We start from the raw sequence: 26,371 nt of genomic DNA, 5'->3' as shown, positions 1-26,371 counted from the left end.
AATTGATAGTATTTACTTATTTACATAAATACTAATAGGACGCCCGAATAAAAATGATTTTGGGTTGCAAAGTTGGTTTTGCGCTTGTATCACTTCAGGTGTTAATACGTACGTTTGGTACATTATTTTACGCTAAAGAAAACCTCAGACATTGTGATATATTTTTTATATACTGTACACTTGACTTGACTTATTAACTAAATTGTGTACCTACATCGCGTTTTATGGTTGTCGTGGCCGCTATTTTTTTCGGAGGCGGCCATGACACGATGGTTTGTCACTTTCATCAACTTTCATTCATTTTTGAATATTTTATTGTGCTCCGTGGTGAAATCACCAAAATGCCTTGTTGAGTTTTTGTTTTTTGTTAAGTTTTTGTTTCCTGTTGAGATATCGTGTGACTTATTACACATGTGCAGAAATTGCACCGGGCTGACAAATGCAATCTTTAGTGCATAAATTTGTGATTTATTTATTCATTATCTTAGGTGTATGTAAGTTAATTATAGAAAACGTGCATGAAGGAGTTAGGCATTGTCACAAATACCCCTAATGACCAAATTTCATAATTTGTGGCCGACGTCACTAATTATACTGATAAGATTTAAAACAAAAAAAAACACACAACAGGGAAGAAAAACATCAACCACGCATCGCCAGTCGCGAATTTAATAATAAATAAATAAAAATAAAATAAAAAGCCTTTTTATTCCATAAACACTTTACAAAATTTTCCTTATTAACTAAATTTAAATATAAGTATATTAGTGGTTAGGACCCCTTCCGGGTATAGGCCTCCTCCAACCTCTTCCACCGTTCTCGGTCTTGTGCCTCTGTGAGCCAGTTGCTCGACACTGCCTCAATGTCGTCTGCCCAGCGAGCGCGGGGCCGCCCTGATCCTCGTTTGCCAAGTATAATATTTTCAAAATCATACATATAATATTTTACTTTGGGTTTCTTGTATGCTATAAAGAATGTATTCATTTAAAAGGTTGACGAATCCTGAATAGTATTTTGACAGTGACATAAGTGACATTGACAGCTATGACATTGACGTATCTGTCGTAGTCTTTTTGGACTCGAATTTCCGAGGCGAGTATAGAACTGTTATTGGAGAACTAAGATCATATTAATATGTAGCTTCACGAGTGCACTCTTGGCTAGGCCAGGTAAGATGGCGGCGAGTGGGCTGTATTTGCGAGGCGTGTTTGCTCGCATCCGTATAATATAAATACGGCGGGCGAACGCAAACAGAGCTGAGAACGCTGCCCCAGCGTTCTGGGAAATCTTCCACTGCCGGTCTCGTCTACTTATGCATTTATTTTGCTTTACTTGTGTAATTTTAGTCTGCGCAAAGAGACAGGTATACCTTATACCTATTACCTATTTGATGCTATCCCAAGTAGCCCCATTTGTTTATAAGTAAAGTAGAAGAGAGAAGAAGTTTGCTGAGAACTATAAATAACTAAAACCGGCCAAGAGCGTGTCGGGCCACGCTCAGGGTTCCGTAGTTTTACGTATTTTTCTCAAAAACTACTGAACCTATCAAGTTCAAAATAATTTTCCTAGAAAGTATTTATAAAGCTCTACTTTTGTGATTTTTTCCATATTTTTTAAACTTAAATATGGTTCAAAAGTTAGAGGGGGGGGGCACACTTTTTTCCTTTAGGAGCGATTATTTCCGAAAATATTAATATTATCAAAAAACGATTTTAGTAATCCCTTATTTATTTTTAAATACCTATCCAACAATATATCACACGTTGGGGTTGGAATGAAAAAAAAATCAGTCCTCACTTTACATGTAGGGGGGGGTACCTTAACAAAACATTTTTTTCCTCTTTTTATTTTACCACTTTGTCGGCGTGATTGATATACATGTTTGTACCAAATTTTAGCTTTCTAGTGCTAACAGTTACTGAGATTATCCGCGGACGGACGGACGGACAGACAGACATGGCGAAACTATAACGGTTCCTAGTTGACTACGGAACCCTAAAAAGGAAAAATGCTTGGGCACCTGCTACGACATGACTAATTCATCAATAAGTTTTTTTGCAAAAATGTAATTTTTGTTACAATCTTTTATCGCCGACTGTACCTTTCTTTCAACACTCATCTACTGCTCTCCAAGGTGTTTTTAAAAACCCCTTACTCGATGCGGATACGACGATTCATAACAGAGTGCCTACTTATAGTATGACCACCTTTTTGCTTCATCATCAGATCGGCTCCATGATATCATAATATTGCATCGTCAGGTGATTTACATATGTATGCAAAATTTCAGCTCAATCGGAAACCTGGAAGTGGGTCAAATTTAGCTTCTACGTTTTGACCCAAACTAACATACTAACAAGGCGAGTTGAATAAAGGCTTGTAAAAATATCTTTTCACCTCACTAGCTCGGAAAGGACTTTTTTATTCTTTAAAAACAGATAGCAAAATCGCATTTTATCCACAAGAGTGCAAAGAATATTTGAAATCGGAACGTGTCATTAGTTACTTTTTTAAATATAATTTCCTGTAAAGGCATGTCCCAGACAGGACAATTTTCTCCCTGTGCTTAAATTGTCTTAACAAATCATGTGATGCGAACGTAAAAATAATGTCATATCGAATAGTATCCGACTAAAAACATTAAATTCAAACAATTTTATAACATAATTTTACCATAAAACACTTGAAATCGTACAAGAAATTGTATTTTTGACTTTTCCACTGTACTTATTCAGAACGCACCTTAAGTAACATTGCAATCTCAAAATGCGTGAAACGGAACGCACCCAAATATATTTTTCTTCTTGATTCCTAATTTGAATCTTTTGTGGTGTCGGTGGGTGCATCGTGGAAATTGTAATAAACGCAAATTGACTTATTTCTGTGCAATTATGTTCCAGTTGTTTTTATTGCGTGTTTCCTCGCTTTAGTGAGGTGAAAAGTTATGTGTTATACACGGGATGCAAAGTTATTTTACCTCGTGTGTATTGCAACACTCTCTACGCTCAGGATTCTATTTTTGAACTACTCGCTTCGCTCAGGATTTTATTTTCGAACCACTCGCTTCGCTCGTGGTTCAACCATAGAATCCATTCGCTAGCTCGTAGTTCAACCCTAGAATCCATTCGCTAGTTCGTGTTGCAATTCCACACTCGGTTAAAATACAACTTTGCGCCCTTGTATAACAAATAACTATAGAAGCAAGTAAAGAGGCAAAGGGAGAGACCAAGGAAAGCGTATATGTTCAAAATAAAGGAAAGAATCACAACGTCGTGACGTATCAGGAAGTCAAAATGAAGGCAGAAGACCGGCACACACGTGGCAATAATATCGCACCTCAATAGATACTGCAGCAGCAGGTATTACTGTGTGGTCTGCTGGAGCCAAACCTATGTATACTTAAATAAGTACTTATTTACCTACAAGTTTTGACACATTGGCTTCGCGCATTGCCTTTATTGATATCCGTTTCAAAATAGTTTCCTAATGTTTCCACTCGCATCGCGATTCGCGACAGCAGCACTTTTTGCCGCCGAGCCACGATCAAAAATTCACAACTACGTGAAATAAAAATAAAATAAGTGCCAAATAGAAGTCGAGCCCTGTTTACCAAAGCCTTTCATTATTAAAGAGATGTATGGCGCAGGGATGGGACACAATAGCGATAGTTTTGTTTATCGATTTATTCCCGTCTAAAGGACATTTTATTGTCATTTTGAAATTGTATTTAAATACGAACATTTAAGACGTTATCTCCAATATTTAAACGATCTTGAAAAAGTCTACTTTATTCCAGATTTGATTTACAAAACAAAAAACAAAACACATGTATTTTGATCATGGCATGCCGAATTTTCAGTAATGTCAATGTGAAAATAACTTATACCAAATTATCGTTTAAATCCAAGTCTAACAAGCATTGACAATAGTTGGTTTTCATATTAAGGAATATCAGTTTGATAATGAAACAACATTTATCACACGTTTGCAAAGTTTTATTAATAAGCGAGTAAAACTCTTAATCCTACGACTTTCCTTAAAGAAGTGAAATAGTATTTCAATTACATTACAATGCGTAAAAGTAATTTATCACTTTGCTGTCTCAAATCCTTTTTTCTTTAGCAAGCAGCTTCACTGTAGACACTTTGCCTGCAGTCACTCGCATAACACTTGCAGAACACCGATAGCAACCACGAAATAAAAACTAAAAGAACACTAACTCGCAAATAAACCCGTCACCATGCAACATTAAACACAATTTGGATAGGCCACTAAAGAAAACAGCGAAATCCGTTTAAAACCCCGTGAATGTCCTATTCTATTTCCTCTCCATTATTGGCCGCGACGCGATGGCGACAGGGAAATCTTTTTATACTCATTAATAATTAGCAGCTAGCGACTAGTAGTTGTAATGGACTGCTGAACCGACAGACGAAACCGTATTCGTTTTAACGCCGGTCTGATCACTTTTTGCTATTGTTGACTGCGATGGACAAGTAAAGTAAAATATCGAGCTGCATTTTGGGTTGTTTGTTAATTGGTTTTCTTTGTATTGGAGATTTCAAGCTGTTTTGGCCGATTCGAAATAAATTATTATTTTAGCGTCCCCGGCATCTAGCATCCCAAGACCCTAATTGATGTTAACTTATGTTTGTTATGTACTATTATAGGAATAATTGTAAACACACTATACTTAAAGCCGAATAATCAGCTAATATTATCCTATGTATTGGATGTCTGCTAGGTACAGTCAGCCAAGAAAGTGGTTTACCACTTTTCGACTCTATTTCAAACACATAAGGTCGAAAAGTGGTAAACCACTTTTTTGTTTTGGCTGCATGTACTCCACGATTGTGTATGTTCTAAACGGTATCTTGGAAAAACTATGTTTTTTGAAAAACAATGGCACAGCTAGCAGACCTACAGATTTTCTAGACTTACCTTCTCGTAGTTTAAGGCTTATTGTTAGAGCTTATTGAGCTTATTGTTAGAGAGAGGCTTAAGAGTTAGACATAAAACCGGTAGGATGTTGAGAGCAACATCCTACCGGTTTTATGTCTAACTCTTTTACTGTCCAGGCCACAGATTTCGGGAGATAGGTCATGCCGGGCGATTTGTATAGAATACGCCTGTCGCAAGGTCTGCGCAACCCACACAAAGCACCAGTAATTGTAAAGATAATGCACGCACACACCTAATCCACACACACTTGTAGCTGGACGCTCCTATTGCGCAATACACGCGCATCATTTCAATGGTTGTGTACATGCGAACGATAAGCGAGCGCGATCGCGCACGCACACAACGATAAATAGCGGGAACGCCTCGCCTCGTTTCCGAGAAAAATGTCTCACTGAGTGAATCGTTTTGTACACCGTTCATTGCGGCGCAAAACACAGTCACTACACTGTTTACAATATGTTCCTTGTGTAGCCGCAATGTATAATGAACGTTTTAAAGCACAAGCAAACGTAAGGTTACATGGTACAACTCGGAGTATTACGTTGAATTCGTGTTTTATGTGAAATAAAAGGAAATAAATAGTATTTACCTATGAAATGTTATCCTATCGGCTTGGAAATTATTCAGGTCACTGCGATGTTTGCAAGTTATTATTGCACACTTCGGAATTTTGGATAAAACTCGTTTTTCGTCGGTGAACAGCGCGCGTGTACACTCGATGACAGCGGACGGCGAACTGGCGGCGGTGTAGACCCAATGGGCCTACATCTGCGACCAGGCCGCGCGCGGCTTGTCCTCTCTATAGAATTTTTTCCTCTGAGGTCCAGGCAATTAGACTTTGGAAGACGCTACCTACTTAATCTTTCTGGTAGGCATTAAGTCCGCCATTTGTACCTTATTTTGTTGTGCAATAAAGATTAAATAAATAAATAAATACCTACTACTAGCTTTTCCCTGCAGGCTTTGTCTGATTTACTTTGGTATACACTTCTCCCATGTTTCTCCATACTTCTCTCTCCTGCAGTGTGCGTAGCCGAATGCACAAACGCTCACGAAACGCTTACGATAATATCTCTTTTGTTTTGGCGCGACAGAGCCAGACTACATTTCTGCGGCGTTTCGGTGGCGTTTCGCGTCGCTGAAATACCATTCGGCTGCGGGACCTGAATCTGTCTTCTACTTGTACACAGCGATATAAATCAATATTTGCAACTCCATAATACAAGACGACCCGTTGTATGTGAATGTGAATATTTTATGATATCACAATTCATCTTTATCCAATGATGACCAGATAAATCCGCTTTTTGCACTTTATTTTCTTCGGCAAAATCCAAAACATCGATACATTAGAAAGCCAGCGCATCCCTAAACATTAGGGGCATTAGCAGGCGAGATTTATCGCGCCATAACTTACCGCAATAATAATTTGTTTGTCATCGCGCGGGGCGCGGGGGGCGAGCGGGGAGCGGGGGCGGTCACCGCCGGGATATATCTTTGAGGGAACAAAGCGGTGTGAAGACATGGAAGGAAACCTTTACATAGTATCTCTGGAACCGTGGCTAAGACCAAGGTTCCAAGGCAACAAGGACGAAAAGGAAGAAGAAGACACCACAAACCCCCCAAAAAATGTTTTCGGGTCATGTGTCAAACACATGTATGTTGTCTTAAGTGACATTCACTTTCATGCTCCCTACAATTTGTAAGCTTTTTTTATTCAGATCGTCATAACGCGTAACATTAAATATGCGTGGATAAAGCAATCTAATAAACTTAGATCTTCATAAAATTGTCGTAATAAGAATTCTTGAGCATATTAATATAATCCTAGTTCTGTCCTTAAGTTTATAATTTGATTGATTGATCATAATTGATCTAGTTCTTAAATGTACATACCTACATTCAAAATTTCACAGGTTTATAAGAAAGGGCTGAAATTTGTTCTACTTTCGCTAGTATCATAAATAAATCAAAATTCATGTTAAAATTAAGAGAATCAACATTAACCACGGGCTTTTTAAGTGTAAACTTAGGTATGTGTTTTATCTAAGTTTTAATAATATTTTCGTTCACACTAAACTTAAACGCGACATAAAACATGACAAATACAAGACATACGAGTGTGCCCGATATTCGCACGATGTCAACATTGAAGGCAGTTTTTAATAATCTACTCAATCTAAAAATGATACAAAACGTTTAAACGTGCATGTTGTGGAATGAGCTACTTTCTGAGGTGTTTCCCTTGCGCTATGACATGGGGTTCTTCAAGAAGCAGGTATTTAGGGTTCTCAAAGGTCGGCAACGCATAAGTGGCTCCCCTGATGTTGCTTATGTCCATGGGCGGCGATGACTGCTTACCATCAGGCGGCTCGTCTGCTCGTTAGCTGCCTATTTCATAAAAATAAAAAAAACGATATCTGACGTCACTCAAAAGCAAAACAGTCAGATTAAAACTCATTCCACCCAGTCCAGGGGTTTACATAGTAATGACTCAACACGTCGGCTAATGACGAGGGCAGCATGAGTATCAATCTGCCGTCGGCGGGTTCCCGGCGCCTGCAAATATATGTATACACTTTTACACCTTAACAAGATGAAAATGTGGATACATATTTATGTCGACGATCCAAGGTGTGAGGCAAGGTGGCCTGGGCGCGCCCGAGGGGTCAGGGACAGCTGGCCATTATCGACCTTATCATAATGGTGGTAGGGGTCATGGTCAGGAGGGCTGGTTTGGTAATTACTTTGTATTGATAGTTGCGGTTAGGAAGAATTTAATGAATGGCTTCTCAGTTCTGCCCTGCAATGCTTTAATACCGGATATAATATTAGAAAATGGTTAACTAGCAATTTTACGAAACTTGAATGAACTCGGTTTGAACAAGAAACATTGAACAATCTAGTGAAATTGTGCACGTTTTTAAACTTTTTCGTCTTTAAATGTAACTAGGTACCTACTTAATTACTTCAACTCTGATGTCAGTGGCAAATATTTGTGAATATACAAATTATCCGGCATTGTTATTATATTACTCCAGAAAATATGTTTCCACTACTCTTGCTTAAACGGAAGTTGGTACATCCTAGCTTTCTCTAGATATAATTGTCACATTGCTCTGCAACATTGAGCTTTGTCATACACTGGAGAGAAACTGAATAAACATCAGAATATATTTTATATGTTACACATGGTTGATACGGTTAACTGCAACATACCGATGTGGCAAAAGCTTATAATAAACACGACGGGTTCATTACAAGCTTTAAAATGCGCTAATCACCCCGCCCGCAGCGAAAAGCCAATCTAATCTGTCTAGCCCCATATTAAAAAGCTAACAGTATGAAAGAATCTTTAAGTATTCATGGCCTCCCCCGGGAACGAACCCTGACCCTTTATTAGAGCCGGAATTAACTCCTGATCCGCAATACGGTTTTATTGCCAACGGCGAATCACGTAGGGCGCCGCTTTTTGGGACATTATCTTTTATTGAGAAAAGTGTTTATGGCGCGATAGGGCGTAAAAAGAAAGTGGTTGGTGTGAGGAAGTTGGCTTAGGGTGTAATGCGTGTTATTACAGGCAGACAGTCATCATATTACATTAAACACGTTGGTTTACTACGATCATCGTTCAGCACCACATTATAGCATTTGCCTAATCATAGGTACACACACATGAAATTATCACGTAGCTAGTGTCTGGTTTAGGTATTATCAAACTATGTAAATAATAAAATTGTTTGTGCGTTAGTTAGTTTACGTGTCTTCCTGGTCTGATATTTTTCCATTGCAGATTTAAATGCATCTCTGGTTTTAACATAAATAAATTATTATTATAACTAGCTTTTCTTTACCTAAATATTTATGTACATCAACTTCATTAATTTCTGTCATTCATATTAAGACATGCACTTCATGAAATTTTTCATGAACAGTACCAAAACTCAATTTGAAATATAATCGTACTAAAAATAAACCTAATAGCAGATGGTATTTAGGTAATAAATTCTATCGATATCGACAAATAAACCGTTCAGTGTTATCCAAGCACAACGCTTTTTCCACTTGCTTATAAAACTGTTTTTATTTCAATATTTACAATGTAACTTGTTAACTACAAACTATGAATTTTAAAATTATCTATTTCCAACTATTATTTAAATACTTATCTATTAAATATTTCCACTAGTCGATCGCACAAACTGTCACAAAGTCAAGTCACAAGTTCACGCGGACACGTCACAGTCACACAATCAAAATACGAATAAACTAATGTCCCAGAGCTGTAAGAACCTCTTTTTGACACATGACAGCGTCCCCAAAACGTAAACTCGCGCAACCTAATGAAATTTTAAATAAACTCCTGTAATAATATTTAAAAAAATCAAGTACCTAATTACTTAAAAACAATATTTCGCTTACTTTAAACATAATCTAACACATGTTACATTTTTGCGGATCTTCGTTAGTGAGTATTTTACGATATTAATTTATCACGCAGGATTTACTTATTATGTCATTAATCATTCATTATTATTTTTAAAGTAGTAAAGCTGTGGCAGAGTCTGTCATTTCGATTCAAATGACATTTCAGTAAGTTGACAGAAATCGTATATTTGTTTAAGCGCCTCCTTGTTACATAGGGCCTAATCGATTCAACCAATTCGAAATTAATCGTTAGATTTGACAAACGATACGTCTTAGCCACATCGCAACATACTTCAAAACAAATTTAATGTGTCAAAAATGTGAACTTACAAATCCGGGACAATAGAATAAACTTAATAAACCATCAATTCCCTCCCGTCAACAAATTGACAACACCGCAATCCGTTTATCCCGACTAGATTACATCTCCGATACACGCCGAAATACTTCTTAACACATTCATATAAAGTTCTATGAAATCTCATTTCATATGCAAACTTAATGAAATGCCTAGTCAAGCTGAATTAGGTCGTACGCAGTTAATATACGGTGTTTAATGACCGCATTGATAGTTGTAATGGAGTGCAATGTGCCTACTCCGAAGACAGAAGTTCATAGATTCCTTCTCTGTCGCTATAACTAGGTTTCAATGAGAGTAAAGGAGAAAGATCTCCGTATTTGGGTAGTGGTGGTAGGCCTCTAGGGCGCGTGGCAGATTAGGCGAGTTAATAAATATTTAGATATATTTGATTTTATTATTGGGTGCCGGGGGTCGGTTACCCTACTGGTAGGGATTAACAGGCTAAGGCTAATATTGTATAGCTGCTGTTTTCTTTTATTTTAACATGTTTGGCTCGAAGTATTGCAAATAACATAAAATAATTATGACAAATCGCGTAACGTATTAAGGTTTTTGAACGTGCTTGCATTAAGTTGGTAACATTGGTAAGACGCCAATAGGTACTTTAAATGACAGACGACGCGTTTCGTTCCATTTCACGTTCTGTTTACACGACTCATTATGAGCCACTTTTTCAAAGTATAAACCATTTTATAAATTATGTTTAGTATGACTAAAAATAAACAATTACATATGAAATATCAATGTCTTAAACATTAATCACTTAATAGTATGTTTATAGTTTTATTCCGTCTTAGTAAAATATACTAATATTAAAACAGCTCGGTATGTAGTCGTAAAATGGAACGCATAATTTATACGCACGAGTACGAAAAATACAACTTCTCGCACGCTAAACAGCCAAAAAACGGGCACTTTTTGAGCAACTGTATTAAAAAGGTTATTTCCTTATAACCAAAAACATACGTTTTCAATGACGTTACGTAAAAAACTCTTCGTAGAGGTAAAGTCGACCTACCTCCCGGCCCCGGCCTACTCTAATCCCGCGCAACTTGGCGCGAACTTCCAAATTGAAAGGAGTCGCGTTTATTAAACCCGTCTTCCTGAACATTTACATTTCGTTTGTGACTTCGCTTTAATATAATTTATATCAATTTGTTTCTTCGCGCGGTTTTGCTTGTCTCTGACAACGGGAGGGGTTGTATTGATTTCTTTATACCTCATACTTCCTTTTACGCTCCTTACTAACTACAATCGTTTCTATTAAGTATTCTTTTTTTTATTTCTTGTGCTATTATTCTTTGTTAGTCTATGTTTCTATGTTTATGTTTTCAGGTCGAAACATGCAAATTAAATTAGACCCATTTCCCATTCTATTAAACTTCAATGCATGTGCAAGTTGGTCGACAAGGCACTGATGATGGACATAGGAAGTAGACAAAAGAATATTTACACGTTTCAATATGCGTCATGTGCTTTGATCGTTATATATACTCAGTATTAAAATAAATCGTAACTCGCATATGTATCTGGTGTGCAAAGAGTGCGCATCCATTAGTGTCTAGGGCTGCCCCGCGGGACTTTTAATTCCGTTCGCGTGTACTGCCAGCCCCGGGGACCTCCGTCTTGGCTGGGGTAACTTTACAGCGAAATACCTTTACTGCCATTATTCTTAACAGACATATCCCACATTAATTCATGGAAGCTATTTGACTGGAGTGAGAGCAAAGTTTTCCGTTTTGAAAAACTAGCTCAGCCGGAATAACAATCGTGGACCTTAGACGCCGATAATCGAAACTCAGTCTGCATTTTTTTAGAAGACACACGGGTTAAACACGATAAAATAACATTATTACCTTTTATCCAACGTTTCGGCCGTTGCACTAGCCGTGGTCGTGGAAGACTGACGTCCCAGCGAAATGTCAATGGAGATGTAAACAACACCAAACTACCCGATATTCGTTTTTAGGGTTCCGTAGTCAACTAGGAGCCCTTATAGTTTCGCCATGTCTGTCTGTCCGTCCGTCCGTCCGTCCGTCCGCGGATAATCTCAGTAACCGTTAGCACTAGAAAGCTGAAATTTGGTACCAATATGTATATCAATCACGCCAACAAAGTGCAAAAATAAAAAATGGAAAAAAATGTTTTATTAGGGTACCCCCCCTACATGTAAAGTGGGGGCTGATATTTTTATTCATTCCAATCCCAACGTGTGATATATCGTTAGATAGGTATTTAAAAATGAATAAGGGTTTACTAAGATCGTTTTTTGATAATATTAATATTTTCGGAAATAATCAGTCCTAAAGGAAAAAAAAGTGCGTCCCCCCCCTCTAACTTTTGAACCATATGTTTAAAAAATATGAAAAAAATCACAAAAGTAGAAATTTATAAAGACTTTTTAGGAAAATTATTTTGAACTTCATAGGTTTAGTAGTTTTTGAGAAAAATACGGAAAACTACGGAACCCTACACTGAGCGTGGCCCGACACGCTCTTGGCCGGTTTTCAGTCTGGCTCTGCTGCCAATACGGAAGAGCAATAGGGATAGCTACGATGAAGATATTAAGTATCTTGCTTTTTTGCATTTGGCTAAATAACCATCAGGACCGGGAGAAGTGGCGTAGGTACTAGAAAAGAGGCCTATGCTTAGCAGTGAGCGATAAAAGACTGATGATGACGTTGAAAGTGTTTCGTAAAGAGTCATGCCTATTTGTTACAATACCTGAGACACCAAACGAGGAATTGGTTAAAAAAATGCGGGAATTTTACGAGGCATTAAATGACGCGTTAAAGTAAATACAACTCTTCCGAATTTTGAGGTAAACAAAACTCAGCAAAATGGCTATTATATTCTATTAAAGCGAAGTCACAAACGAAATGTAAATGTAGCTTCAGAGCTCGCAAAGATGGCTTTAATAAAGCGACTCCTTTCAATTTGGGAGTTCGCTGAAGTTGGATTAGAACGGAGATCGGGTCCGGTCGGGTGAGATCGGGTACAGTCGGAGACAATTGGCTGTCGCAATTGTAGCATTTCCAACCAAACCTTCTGTCTCCGACAAAACGTTTTGTTTTGTATAAAAATATGCTATTTAAAATTATAATATTTATTTTCAAAGATTTTCACCACACCATTAGGTACCGCTAAAGGTTCTCTTGATCATTCGAAAACAGATAGCAAAAATGCATTTTTAACCGACTTCAAAAAAGGAGGAGGTTCTCAATTGGAGTCGGGGCCAGCCTGCGTATGGTTGGGTGGGGCAAACAGGTAATAGCAAGGCGACGAACAGGTCTGGTACCGACTACAAAAATAATTGACTTGTTTATAATTTGGATGTTTAGATTATTGCAATCCGATAAGAAATCTGAATTCGAAGGTTTATTATTTTTGGCTTTTTAGTTTCTCCGTGTTTTGTAACACGCTTTTTTTGAAGGCGGTTTTATTTTTTGTTATATCCACAAGATTGCAACGTAATTTCATACAAATTTTAACTTGATGTCTTAGCTGTCTGTCTTGGCTGGCTGGTAGAATTTTGTTCCTGTTGGTGTTGTGAAAAATGTTGTGTTTTGCTCGGAGGCAAAGTTTGTTTAAACCTTCGTTCCTTGAAACCCTAGCAAGTGAAATATTCCAATATAAATGCAAGCACATTCTTATTTTGAATGGGAAGAGCTTGCCTTGAAGTTGGCACAGTCGGTCGGGCACCCCTAGCACCGCGCATGCGCGTGGGCGTATCGAGCGAGCTCTACGAAGAGCGGCCCACGTATTGCTATTCTTTGGGATAGGGACTGAAAACAATCATCATCATTGCCCTGAAACGATCACAGGATCTTAGTTGAATTAAAGTAATTGGCGCACTTAACAAAACGTTATATCTTTAATAAATATACCCGTGTATATATATAGGAGATGGCGGGACGACCTGGACGCATTCTACCCGAAATGGTGGGAAAATGCCAACAACAGGGTCGAGTGGAGAAAGCGAGGGGAGGCCTTTGCCCAGCAGTGGGACACAAAAGAGGCTAATTAAAAAAAAAATATACCCGTACGAGTAGAGTACATATATGTAATATGCATTTTCAGTGACAGTACGTCGATAAGCAGAACCCTGTCAGTGAAAGGGTTAATAAGCTAGGTGTATTTTAAAAGGTACCCTTTATAATCAAAACATAGGTCTAAAATAGTACTTTTGTTTTTTTAAAGTGTGAAAAAAGGAAGTTCGAAACGAGTGGCGATAAATTAAAACACGACCGAAGGGAGTGTTTTAAATCGACACGAGTTACGAATTTCCTTTTCGCACGTGTATCGTACGACATTTTTCAGTACAGATGGCCCCCCGAGGTTTCGACCTGACATATAATGAACCACTTCTTGCACTAGTGCGTAAAAAAGCACCATTTGTACTGAGATAAATATTTTCTACAATGTTTTTAATTTGATTACGAAATTACGATTATTAATTATTCAGTATGTTTAGCTATAGCACAGATCAAAAAAGTAGTGTGTATGTGTTTAATTTAGTACCACCTCACCATTTATGCTCTTTTAAGCATCACGTAATACATATTTATATAAATAGATATATAGTTAATCAAAGTTAAAACCACCTTAGAGCAAAGTTATGGGTGATAGAGCCAGGATGAGCTATAAAAGTATCCGTCCATCGGCTTTACGGGGATCTTACAGCCATTCTCCACGCTCGAGCTGTTAAATAACACTTTAATGGGGTGTTAAACCTTTGAAAGCACATAAATTTACAGTTATATGCTAGTTTAAGCCAACCGGTGGTAATATAAACTATTAAAACACCAGATATTTATTAAAAAACTAAAATGTTTAGTTAGATTGCGGACTGTTGAGGTTTAAAATACTTTCAGCACACCAATCAAATACCGCAATGTACTAAAACTCGTATACGAGTTCTCGCACCGCGCACCGTGTAAATTGAATAGGCCCTAAGTCGCGCGCGTATCACCAACACAAAACGAGAAGCTCGCATCAAAGCCGTAAGCTCATCTTTCAGCTTTAGCAAAACTCACCCAAAGGAGAGTACTCCGCTTGATAATCTCATAGGTTAATAAATTTGCAACCTTACTACATATTCAGGGTCCATGAGATATTTTGTGTGCACCTACGAGTCTCAATATGAACCTACCTAGGGTAAAGATTGAATTCCTCAACTTCTCACAAACTGTTTTTTTCTCTCTGTTTCATATAATATATATGTATTTACATAATCCGTCGCACCATCAATTCAATGAGTACCTTCACCCCACGCACCATAAAGCCGACGCACATCCCCAAGGCTTCCGTTTCCGGCCTCCGGTTCCCAAACTTTGCGCCACTCGCTTTTTTCAACGCGGAACTAATCTAACTTTGCCCGCTTTTGGCTGCCGATTGTAATGGGGACGTAACGCTTAGAGTTAATGTTATTTTTACTGTTTCTTGAGTTAGAGTTGTTATTACGATTTAGATAACGCTGCGATAATAATAATAAAAGTCTGAAAGGGGGAGAAATTACACACATTTTATAGGGAATGAACTTAAGTAGTTGTCGTAGTAGACAATCAGTTACATAACGTCTTCGTCTTCTAGTCTAACACGAATAAAGATTGAAAAACCGGCCAAGAGCGTGTCGGGCCACGCTCTGTGTAGGGTTCCGTAGTTTCCCGTATTTATTTTTCAAAAACTGTTCAACCTATCAAGTTCAAAATAATTTCCCTAGAAAGTTTTTATAAAGATCTTGTGCTTTGTGATTTTTTTATATTTTTTAAACTTATGGTTCAAAAGTTAGAGTTAACATTTTTTTTACGAGCAAATATAAATATGAGCATTATCAAAAAATGGTTTTAGTAAACCCCTATTCATTTTTAATTACCTATCCAACAATATGTCACACTTTAGGGTTGAAATTAAAAAACAAATCACTCCCCACTTTACGTGTAGGGGGGTACTTTAATAAAACATTTTTACACTCTTTATTTTTGCACTTTGTCGGCGTGATTGATATACATATTGGCACCAAATTTCAGCTTTCTAGTGCTAACGGTTACTGAGATTATCCGCGGACGGACGGACGGACAGACAGACATTGCGAAACTACAAGGGTTCCTAGTTGACTAAGGAACCCTGAAAATGGACTAATGATTATGCTAACGCCTAATCTTACTAAATTCGTTTTTTATTTTCATATTAGATATTTGTGTTTATATATCTATCACAAAATTGTTCCTGAATTCGTCATCTAAGTAGGTAATATTAACCCTCAACCTACCTACATCTTGTTGATCACGCTGTGGGCCTAGGTCAGCTAGTATAAGAAGGGTGTACCATAATATTAATAATATAATACCTTATTTATTAAGAGTATTTGCCATCAGGAAACAATGGTGTTCCGGTCCGGACCATTGGGACTTTTGAGAGGCATGCGCGGAGCCGAAGCCAACACGTAGACTTTTGACTCATTAGTGAAATGTAAGCCTGTAAGCGCTAATAAGCTACCTAACCTGTAAGGCCTATTACTATAATTATAAATGCGTGATTTACGTGATTATCTATGAAAGTTAGTTATAATGTTCACCACGTGAACAGTTTGCGAGCCTCTGGCCGGGCGTGGCGCCCCGCCCCGCGATAAAACACGCACCGCGTTATATCTCGGAGCCCGACTTATATACTTCATCTTTGGCTTATGTGTATAGAAATAACTTGGTTCCCTGCATAGAAACATGTTTTCAGAACGGTCAGTAATCTCGCAGGTTACTGAACATCTGTTCGACCTAAGTCGTCATAGTGTACGGTCAACGACTTAAGAATACATAGCTAGTTTTTTGTTGCAATTATTTCCGTTTGCACATAGCGGATTTCCTAATTTCAAAACTAATAAAGATATCAAAAAAAATTTCATGGGTCGACGAGGAATTAAAAAGGGAATAGAAATATGCAATAATCGAAAAATAGTAAAAAAAAAACACATAGCGATTTTTTTATTCGCACCGACGATATTTTATGTTATAGGTTTATAATACGAAGTAGCGAGCAGCGACTTTAAATGAACGTGGACGATTAGATATAGGTAGGTACTTATGGTATCATTGCACCGCACCAGACTACACTCAGTCTACTCACATGCACGCTAGAATGACACTAAACTTTCGTGTGACGTTCAGTAGATAAAATAAATGTACACAGATACGTACCTGTGTTTCCCTTGAATACAAATACAAAATTCAAATACAAAATCATTTATTCAGCAAATAGGCCACGGGGGCACTTTTACATGTCAACATTACAGAGTATCCATTAAAGTTTTTTTTTTTTTTATCTAGCATATAATGGTGTCCCACTGCTGGGCAAAGGCCTCTCCCCTTAACCTCCATGACTCCCGGTTTAGTGCCTCTTCCGGCCAGTTGGTAAGGAAGGTGTCTAGGTCATCCCTCCATCTTCTCCTGGGCCTGCCGCGTCCGCGCTCTATTTGTGGCATCCACTTGGTGGCTACACTAGCCCATCTGTGAGGATGCATGCGGCAGACGTGACCAGCCCAGTCCCATTTGAGCCTGGCAGTCCTCTCGCCGACGTCGGCAATGCGGGTTTTTGAACGCAGCGTGGTGTTCCGGATACGATCGGTCCTGTTCACACCTAGAATACAAAGAAAAGTTAAATGAAATTAATAGAAATATTGAGATTCGTACTATCGAGTTTTCACTTCATTGTAGTATATTATGTAATATACAATAGGTACTTAGGATCTTAATTTTGCAGTTTAAACCATACTAAAGGGTTAGGTTTTGCATTAACGTAAAATCATTGATCACAATAAACCTAGGTACTCATAATTACACCAAGCAGAATTTATGTAAATGCTATTATCATTGAAAGATACCCTAAACTACATAATATTATGCTACTAACCCTCTTATCCAAATTTGCGATCCCTATAAAGCAAGTTAATATGGCCCGCATATCCAAAAGCAATATTATCTACGAGTAAACCGCTACATTGATATTTACAGCCGGCACGCGGCGCGCGTACGAACGGCCGTCAAATTGTTGCTTGTATTGTACCTTACCTATTTTAAGTTATATCCCTGCAATAGGTATTTAAAATGTAGGTTCACTGGGAGAAGTTTTCGGTGGACATAAAAAATGTGTAAAAAGAAATTGGGCTAATCTCGGAACGATAGCCCGGTTTGGCTGTGACTGTGGCATCAACCAAAACCGGCCAAGAGCGTGTCGGGCCACGCTCAGTGTAGGGTTCCGTAGTTTTCCGTATTTTTCTCAAAAACTACTGAACCTATCAAGTTCAAAACAAATTTCCTAGAAAGTCTTTATAATGTTCTACTTTTGTGATTTTTTTCATATTTTTTAAACATATGGTTCAAAAGTTAGAGGGGGGGGGGGGACGCACTTCTTTTTCCTTTAGGAGCAATTATTTCCGAAAATATTAGTATTATCAAAAAACGATATTAGTAAACCCTTATTCATTTTTAAATACACTCTAAAAAAAATTTGGTTGCTCCTATCAATATTTTGATAGTCGTAGTCAAGCATCTTGATTCCATACGAGCCTGATAAGATCTTAGACAAATCGAATAAGGTAATTTTGATTGTTCTTACTTTTGCAACGTAACTGAATCGATTAAGATCTTGTTCAATAATTCCATGAAAAATAATTATGTTAACTAAATTACCTTAGTAAGTTCAACTAAGGATTGAATCAACCTATGTTACATAGTTATGCCTAACAAGTTCATAATTGATTCAAGGTGTACAATGGTTAGGAATAACAAAACACCTAAGTTATTAGTTCAATCATACATTCCCTTGTTGTTTTTAGTAATCAGCTTTATTTGAATTATATAAGATCGTAATTGTAGTAATTAACTTAACGTCAACTAAGAGAAAACTGCTCTTAGTTGGTCCTCATTTTTTAGAGTGTACCTATCCAACAATATATCACACGTTGGAGTTGGAATGAAAAAAAATATCAGCCCCCACTTTACCCTAATTAAACATTTTTTTCCATTTTTAGGGTTCCGTAGTCAACTAGGAACCCTTATAGTTTCGCCATGTCTGTCTGTCCGTCCGTCCGTCCGTCCGTCCGTCCGCGGATAATCTCAGTAACCGTTAGCACTAGAAAGCTGAAATTTGGTACCAATATGTATATCAATCACGCCAACAAAGTGCAAAAATAAAAAATGGAAAAAAATGTTTTATTAGGGTACCCCCCCTACATGTAAAGTGGGGGCTGATTTTTTTTTTAATTCCAACCCCAACGTGTGATATATTGTTGGATAGGTATTTAAAAATGAATAGGGGTTTACTAAGATCGTTTTTTGATAATATTAATATTTTCGGAAATAATCGCTCCTAAAGGAAAAAAAGTGCGTCCCCCCCTCTAACTTTTGAACCATATGTTTAAAAAATATGAAAAAAATCACAAAAGTAGAACTTTATAAAGACTTTCTAGGAAAATTGTTTTGAATTTGATGGGTTTAGTAGTTTTTGAGAAAAATACGAAAAACTACGGAACCCTACACTGAGCGTGGCCCGACACGCTCTTGGCCGGTTTTTTATTTTTGCACTTTGTTAGCGTGATTGATATACATATTACATATTGGTACCAAATTTCAGCTTTCTAGTGCTAACGGTTACTGAGATTATCCGCGGACGGACGGACGGACGGACAGACAGACATGGCGAAACTATAAGGGTTCCTAGTTGACTACGGAACCCTAAAAATGTCACTTTTCACAGTATTGTTGTCGTACTGCTGAAGCATGGATTCAACTGGGCATAGGTATTGGTACCTAATATTAGTGCCTGTAAATCATATCAAAAAGATTTTACTTAACTTTTCAAATTTTAAATGAGGTCTACCTATTTAGGTAATCGATTTTCCTGTATTGTCAAAGCGGAGCCCAGGTTCCAGGTTCAGGTCGTGGCAAATGCCGGTATAACGCAAGGAGGATGATGATTTTCCTGTATTACTATTACAGCAAAGACCTCCGTGTTCTTCCTGCTGCAAAATCAATTTTAATATTTGTAGAAAAAACAGACTTGTAGAAAAAAATCTCCATGTTTCACTCGAAAGTCCTTAGACAAATGTATATTCTACCTATCTCTGTTTTGCCCAATGGTTGACTGGTAGAGAATGCCTTAAGGCGTTAAGTCCGCCATTTGTACTTTTTATTGATAATTTGTGCAATAAAGTTTAAATAAAATAAATAAATAAATAAATATTTGATATCTATTAAATTTCTGACAATACCTACATTAAATCACGGGAAACGGAAATATATATTTAAAAAATCTTAACTATACAATAAACTACATACATAAATCAAACAACCCACCCCGCACCGTTCATGACGCAAAGGTGCCCATCATCACATCACGTCATCTATAAATTAGTATAGTACAAATACTGTACTGAGGCCAAGTTACAATGGTTTTAGGAAGCTCGCTATAGTTGGCAATACAGCCAGCTTATGGTAATGTACGGCGCTCGAATTATGTGCACTAGCGCTATTAGTTATCCCGGATTCTGCGCGTCGCGGCTTGTGTTGTATTTTTAGGGAAAAACATTTGTTCCGGAAGAAAAATGGGAAACTAAAGGCACTATTATATATTCTGTGCTAAAGGTTAACCATCTGCCTCCTTCTTTGCTTCTAACTTGTCAATGCGCTTTTAAACATAGATTTAGATAGGTACATACTGTTTTGTGAAGTTTCGTCCTGACCAGAAATACAATACATTACAATTACTCTTTATAGCAACACAATTAAGGTAAACAACAGGCGGTCTTAATCGCTAAAGCGCGTTTTCTTCCAGGTAGCCTAAGGTAGCGGATATACTCGTGAGTTCCAAAGGTAAAACAAAATGATACATAATACTTTGATAATACGTATTGTTTAGACATGACCTCCACAAGTTGTCTAATATTGGTTTATCTTATAGTACCTATCTTACCTACTTACATTTTTACATATTCATGAAAAAAAAAGCAAACTTTGAAAGAGCTTCGCAACATGATGAAATATTCGCAATGACGTAGCAACGCAGTGATTTCGTGTCAAGGTCTACTGTCTGATGTAAATTACAAATATTTGATGAGTTGAAGCTTTAAACTAGTTTGTGTAAATGAATACTTAATCTTTTTTTTGCACTCAGGAACAATCAAAACGAATGTGTTGTATAATATTCTCCAATAAAGTCATTTTGTAGGAGAAATCGGTAGGTGCTCTAGACTTACCAGTAAATATTCTTTAATTTTGTATAATTATGACATGTATTGTGTAGTGTATATTTTAGATTTTATAAAGTCAATTCTAAAGCTCTAACATACTTGCAATAAAAGGTTTTACCGAACAATAAAGAAGCGCCATATTTCTTTAGGTACCTATAGAGTTACGGAAAAATATACCAACCTCGAGTTGAACCCATTACCCTGAGGTGGCAACAGTTAGCTGCTGCGCTGTTGACCGAACGAATTAGCGCGGGGCGGTGCGAGCCACGAGCGACAGCGGGGGCGGGAGCGGTGGCGTGGTAGATAAGAAACTGAATTTCAATGAAACTGCACTTTAACTATAACTAAAACGCTAAAAATCGTAAATTTACTAAGATTATTTGCGTACATTTAGAAACCATAGTGAATTCATATTTTTACTTTATCTTCAAGCGTGAGTGTACGCTTTCGCTGTCAAGTAACGTATTCAAAAAAACCTCAACTACTCAGATGGTAGAAACCCTGAGCTGATAATCACTTTCGCCTACTGGATTTTTTTGATGAATACTTTTGCTTATTAAATTGTATCTTATTTTTTAATGCATGTTAATTATAAGATGTAACGTTTTGAAGAGATTGAAATCTTCTCAAGGCTGAGGCGTAGGGTTAGAGCCGACGAAGCTTTATTTGACGTTCATATGCGCATTGTAATATGCCTACTTGGAAAATAAAATTTTTATTTCATTTCATTTCATTTCATTTCATTTTTGGCTTGCTACATCATAGTAACATAGAGATGCACTGCTTTCATTTAGAGTATCAAAGTCTACGTTAACAGCTACTCGCCGTCGCTCATGACTTACGCCCCTGCGCATACGCACGACCCGCAAACATGACTCGCTAACCGCGCGCTCACGGCGCCCGAGCGGGACCGCGCCGTGACCCGCCCATTACCACCGACCACCAATCGATGGCCACTGGGAAAACTGGATTTCAGAAGAATGAGAATATAAATTTTCAGGACATTGAAATATATAAAAACCGGCCAAGAGCGTGTCGGACCACGCTCAGTGCAGGGTTCCGTAGTTTCTCGTATTTTTTTTTAAACTGTTCAACCTATTAAGTTCAAAATAATTTTCCTAGAAAATCTTTACAAAGTTCTACTTTTGTGATTTTTTTCATATTTTTAAAACTTATGGTTCAGAATTTAAAGGGTTTTATGCTGTTTTAATTTGTTTTGTAAAATGTTTCCCACATATCTAAAATTAATTGAACTAAAATACACCCCATTTAAAAGTTTCTATAAAGACAATTAGTTGGCCACCCAAATCCCGCTGCTCTGTCCGATCCGGTGACAAATGATCCGGGATTAGGGCAAATCGCCCGTCATTTCCCGGGATATTGATTCCAGGGTATCTCGGATCCCGCGGGACTGGACCTCGGGCAGAAAACGGCCGGTGATTTTTCATTTGTGATGAATTCATTTTGATTGTAGGGTTACCCAGGGCACCCGGCTTAGTAATGGTCAACAATAGATCACATACTTTACCAAATGTTCATAATAAAATATGTAATATCTTGTGGTCATTTTTAACTTATCTCTTGGCAAGTAGGTACGATACCACTGCGATGGATTTTTATGTGATTAAGATGAAAACCGGAAAGTCAAGGGCGTATCTGACACATGGTATCTATAGCATCGTGCCAAAATACTCTTAATATTTTCCACAATATTCAGGAAAGTGAAGACCTTGTATGGAGAAACCGCGGCCTCTTTAACATGTAGGTCGTACCTATTAGGAAACAGATTCGAGTCCATTCGTTTTTAGTAGACGAAAATTGCCAAAACTGCATAGTCGCACATGATTTCAGTCAATCCGGGAAACCTGATAAAAATAAGCACGGCAACGAAACCTAACCTGAAAATAAACACTACCCCATTCCGATCCGCGGGCTTGTTCCAAAACAGGTAAATAAACTCCGCGACAAACGGCGATAAATAATGACTGCTCGTGACAGTCGCCAAATGACTACACCCCTCTCTTTCCCCCCCACTGAGCGCTGCAGCCGTCTCGCTCGAGGGGTGAATTTTTAATACGACTGTCGCTTCTCGCCTTTTTTACGCGCTTTTGTTGTTTGTATTAGATTTTAATAAGTACTGGAATTATGTTGTGAGGAAATTGGGACCTACCAAATAAATTATTAAATAAGAAATTAAAGTAAAATTGGTAATGCAAAGTATGCTTGTCGATGAAGCATAGCACTCTCACATGCTTTTTTACGAACACTGTGTCGCGTTACGTGCTCTTACAAAAGTATTTTGTAAGAGTACGTAACTGCAGACCTAAGGTGAAATAAATACCAACGCCCCACGTTGGGCGCCAAAACTGCAATTACATACTCTTACAAAAGACTTGTCACGTAACGCGGCAACTGTTACTTAAGTTTACAAATAAATCATATGCATTCAAACCCCCTGTGCGGACCCTAGCGCTAGGCCGGGAAAACGCTAGGCTAGGTTGAAGAAGATGCGTTCAAAGATACTGAACTGATCCCTAGAAATCTACGCCCACTCATGTGTGTTTAATTATGAGTTTGGGACCTATTTATAACGATATTTTTTCTTTGCAGGTGTGGTTCCAGAACCGTCGAGCGAAATGGAAGAAGCGCAAGAAGAGCACCAACGTGTTTAGGTCTCCAGGGTCCTTGTTACCATCCCACGGTCTACCACCTTTCGGGGGAGATGTCTGCAGTCCGGGGGTCTTCGGAGATAGACCCTGGAGTATGCCTGCAGGTAACAACATCAAAAATCTAATATAATGCTTGTCTTACTAAAGTATTCTGGTCCTTGTTACCATCCCACGGCCTCCAATCGTTCCGGGAGATTTTGCAGTCCTGGAATAAGCCATGTCATGGAATGTAAAAATTATGAAATAAATGTTTGATTGATTGATAAATCTATAACCGAGGAAAGTTTTTGGGCGAAAAACGATAACTGGGACTCAAGTCGATAGCAGATTGGTTAAATAAATGAAAAATCTAGATTTTGCTTTATTACATTTACTGGTCTCAAGTCTTATCAGAACTGTCGTTGTGTTTCAGGACTAGGCCAACTGTCACAGGGCGGTGTTTCCATGGGTGGCTTCGGCACCGGCGTGGGCGGTCTACCGCAGCTCTCCGCGGACCTGAACCCGGCGCTGCCCATCTCCTCCGTGGCTTCCAGCCAGCCTTACCAGCCGCACTACCCGCTCAACTCGCTGGGTAAGTCCACATCTCTTCTTACAGGACAGTTGTCTCTACAGGACAGCTGTATATGCTCAACTCACTGGGTAAGTCCCCCTGAGCACCAAAAATTCTAGAGTCAGTCATGACATAACCTAGGTCAAAGATTCTTCATTTCAAAACGTCACATGAAAATATAAGCTTCAAAGCTGTTGTCGCGGAACTTGTCAATACAATCTCAATACGATTCAAATAGCTTTCTAGAGATGTAATTTACATCCTTTACTTTTTATTATATTCCATGTTGTTGCACCATGAACGATTAATTTGTCTATCATGCACGTCAAAATTTAAGAGGAGCCTATTCAACTTTTAACAACTGTTCTTACACATGACAGGTGACACTATGATGTCGTACTGCAACAACATCGGGCAGCAAGGCGGCGCGCTCGAGGGCTCCCCCACTCCCCCCCACATGCACTGCGGGAACAACGCCTCGCCCACCGCTTCAGGTATCAACTAACTATAATGCCTCATCGATCTAAAGAGTGCCACCAGCAGCCTCTTTTATGAATTTCTGACAATTACTTACTTGAAACTGACGCAAGTCTGTTCCATACTCATGTCCTTCAAGTGATGCTTCATCGACAGTAGCTTCACATGAGGTTCATAATTTTTAAATTGGGAAAATTATTATTGCCTTGTGTGAAACCAGGGACGCGGTTTTGGTGGCTCACTTGGTAAATCGCTGGAGTATTCATCCATGAGTTTTAAGTCTCACTCAAGGCAGTAAATTTTCCACTTTAAAATGTATTTTGAGCTTAAACCCTCAAACGCCTTGTTCCAGATATGTCACAGGCACAGGCAATTGACAGATTAACAAATTGAAGGTTATTAATAGGTTTAGGACTTTTTATCGCATACCGTCGTTCTAAAATCCGTGGAATTTTCGAAGTCAAAGTCAAAGACCAACAGTATGATGTAATATTAAATATAAATATTTATACATACTGTCACATCGGTACTGAGTTCATTTTAATAGAACGTAGTTAATTTTAACAACATACAACATACAAACAATCACGCCTGTATCCCATAAAGGGGTAGGCAGAGCACATGAAACTACTAAAGCTTCAGGGCCACTCTTGGCAAATAAGGGCTTAAAAGAAAACGAAACTGTGGCATTGCAGTGACAGGTTGCCAGCCTCTCGCCTACACCACAATTTAACCCATATCCCATAGTCGCCTTCTACGACACCCACGGGAAGAAAGGGGGTGGTGAAATTCTTAACCCGTCATCACACAGGCAATTTAATTTTAACTATAATCATGTTATTAGTAGTAAATTTTACCATAATCCTATATTTTAATGTACATTTGTAGAAGTTGTAGAACCAAGTGCCGGTCTTAATCAGTTCTGGTGTCCACAGGAGCGGGCGGCGAGGGCGAGGAGGAGGTGTGGCGCGGGCACAGCATCGCGGCGCTGCGCCGGCGCGCCTCCGAGCTGTCCGCCGCCATCCCGCCCTACCTGCAGCTCAACTACGACGCCCACAGCCCCGTCTACTGACCCAGCTGTAGCAACAACTACAACTCGTGCTAGTGACCACACCGCTACACTTGCAGCGTCCAAGCCGTTCAGCTAATAACCATAATCGTATGTCATGTCCGTCGCATCCGAAATGATGATCGTACTTACAACGACATCGCTCCCACACCTCGCAGTTGGCGATGAAGCTGTTAATCTGTTCTTAGGTCTATCGTGTTCTAGGTACAACAAGCATGAAGACCAAATCCCCACCTGAACCTCTTAAGAATGTAATGTAATCGCTTGGGCAGACGGTCGATGATGACAGCCAGCTGTCCACCGATGTATAGCAATATTCGTACCTTAACCACGCTCCCTGTCTACTAAACGATAAAAATTATGGCAATAAAAAGCCAAAAATAATAGACCTTTCAATTCAGATTTCTTATCGTATTGCAATAAGCTAAACATCCAAATTATAAACAAATCAATTGTTTTTGTAGTCGGTACCAGACCTGTTCGTCGCCTTGCTATTGCCTGTTTGCCCCACCCAACCATACACAGGCTGGCACCGACTCCAAAAATAATTGATTTGTTTATAATTTGGATGTTTAGCTTATTGCAATACGATAAGAAATCTGAATTGAAAGGT

The 26,371-nt window shown here is 38.4% G+C and overlaps 1 protein-coding gene across 1 annotated transcript in view; it reads left to right on the top strand.

Annotated features, from left to right (window-relative positions):
* Positions 1–26,124, top strand: part of LOC125242285 (homeobox protein orthopedia-like) — a 46,637-nt gene extending 20,513 nt beyond the window's left edge. Inside the window, exons 5-8 of the mRNA XM_048151050.1 lie at positions 23,604–23,766; positions 24,075–24,233; positions 24,593–24,706; positions 25,625–26,124. Coding sequence (XP_048007007.1) covers positions 23,604–23,766; positions 24,075–24,233; positions 24,593–24,706; positions 25,625–25,761 — 573 coding nt within the window. The 3' untranslated portion in view covers positions 25,762–26,124. The remainder of the gene's footprint in view (positions 1–23,603; positions 23,767–24,074; positions 24,234–24,592; positions 24,707–25,624) is intronic.
* The last annotated feature ends 247 nt before the right edge of the window (positions 26,125–26,371 follow it).

This window comes from Leguminivora glycinivorella, chromosome 2, assembly GCF_023078275.1.
Source record: "Leguminivora glycinivorella isolate SPB_JAAS2020 chromosome 2, LegGlyc_1.1, whole genome shotgun sequence".
Lineage (NCBI taxonomy): Eukaryota > Metazoa > Arthropoda > Insecta > Lepidoptera > Tortricidae > Leguminivora > Leguminivora glycinivorella.
The sequence above is the reverse complement of the archived record's forward strand: the minus strand, read 5'-3'. Positions and strand labels throughout refer to the sequence as shown.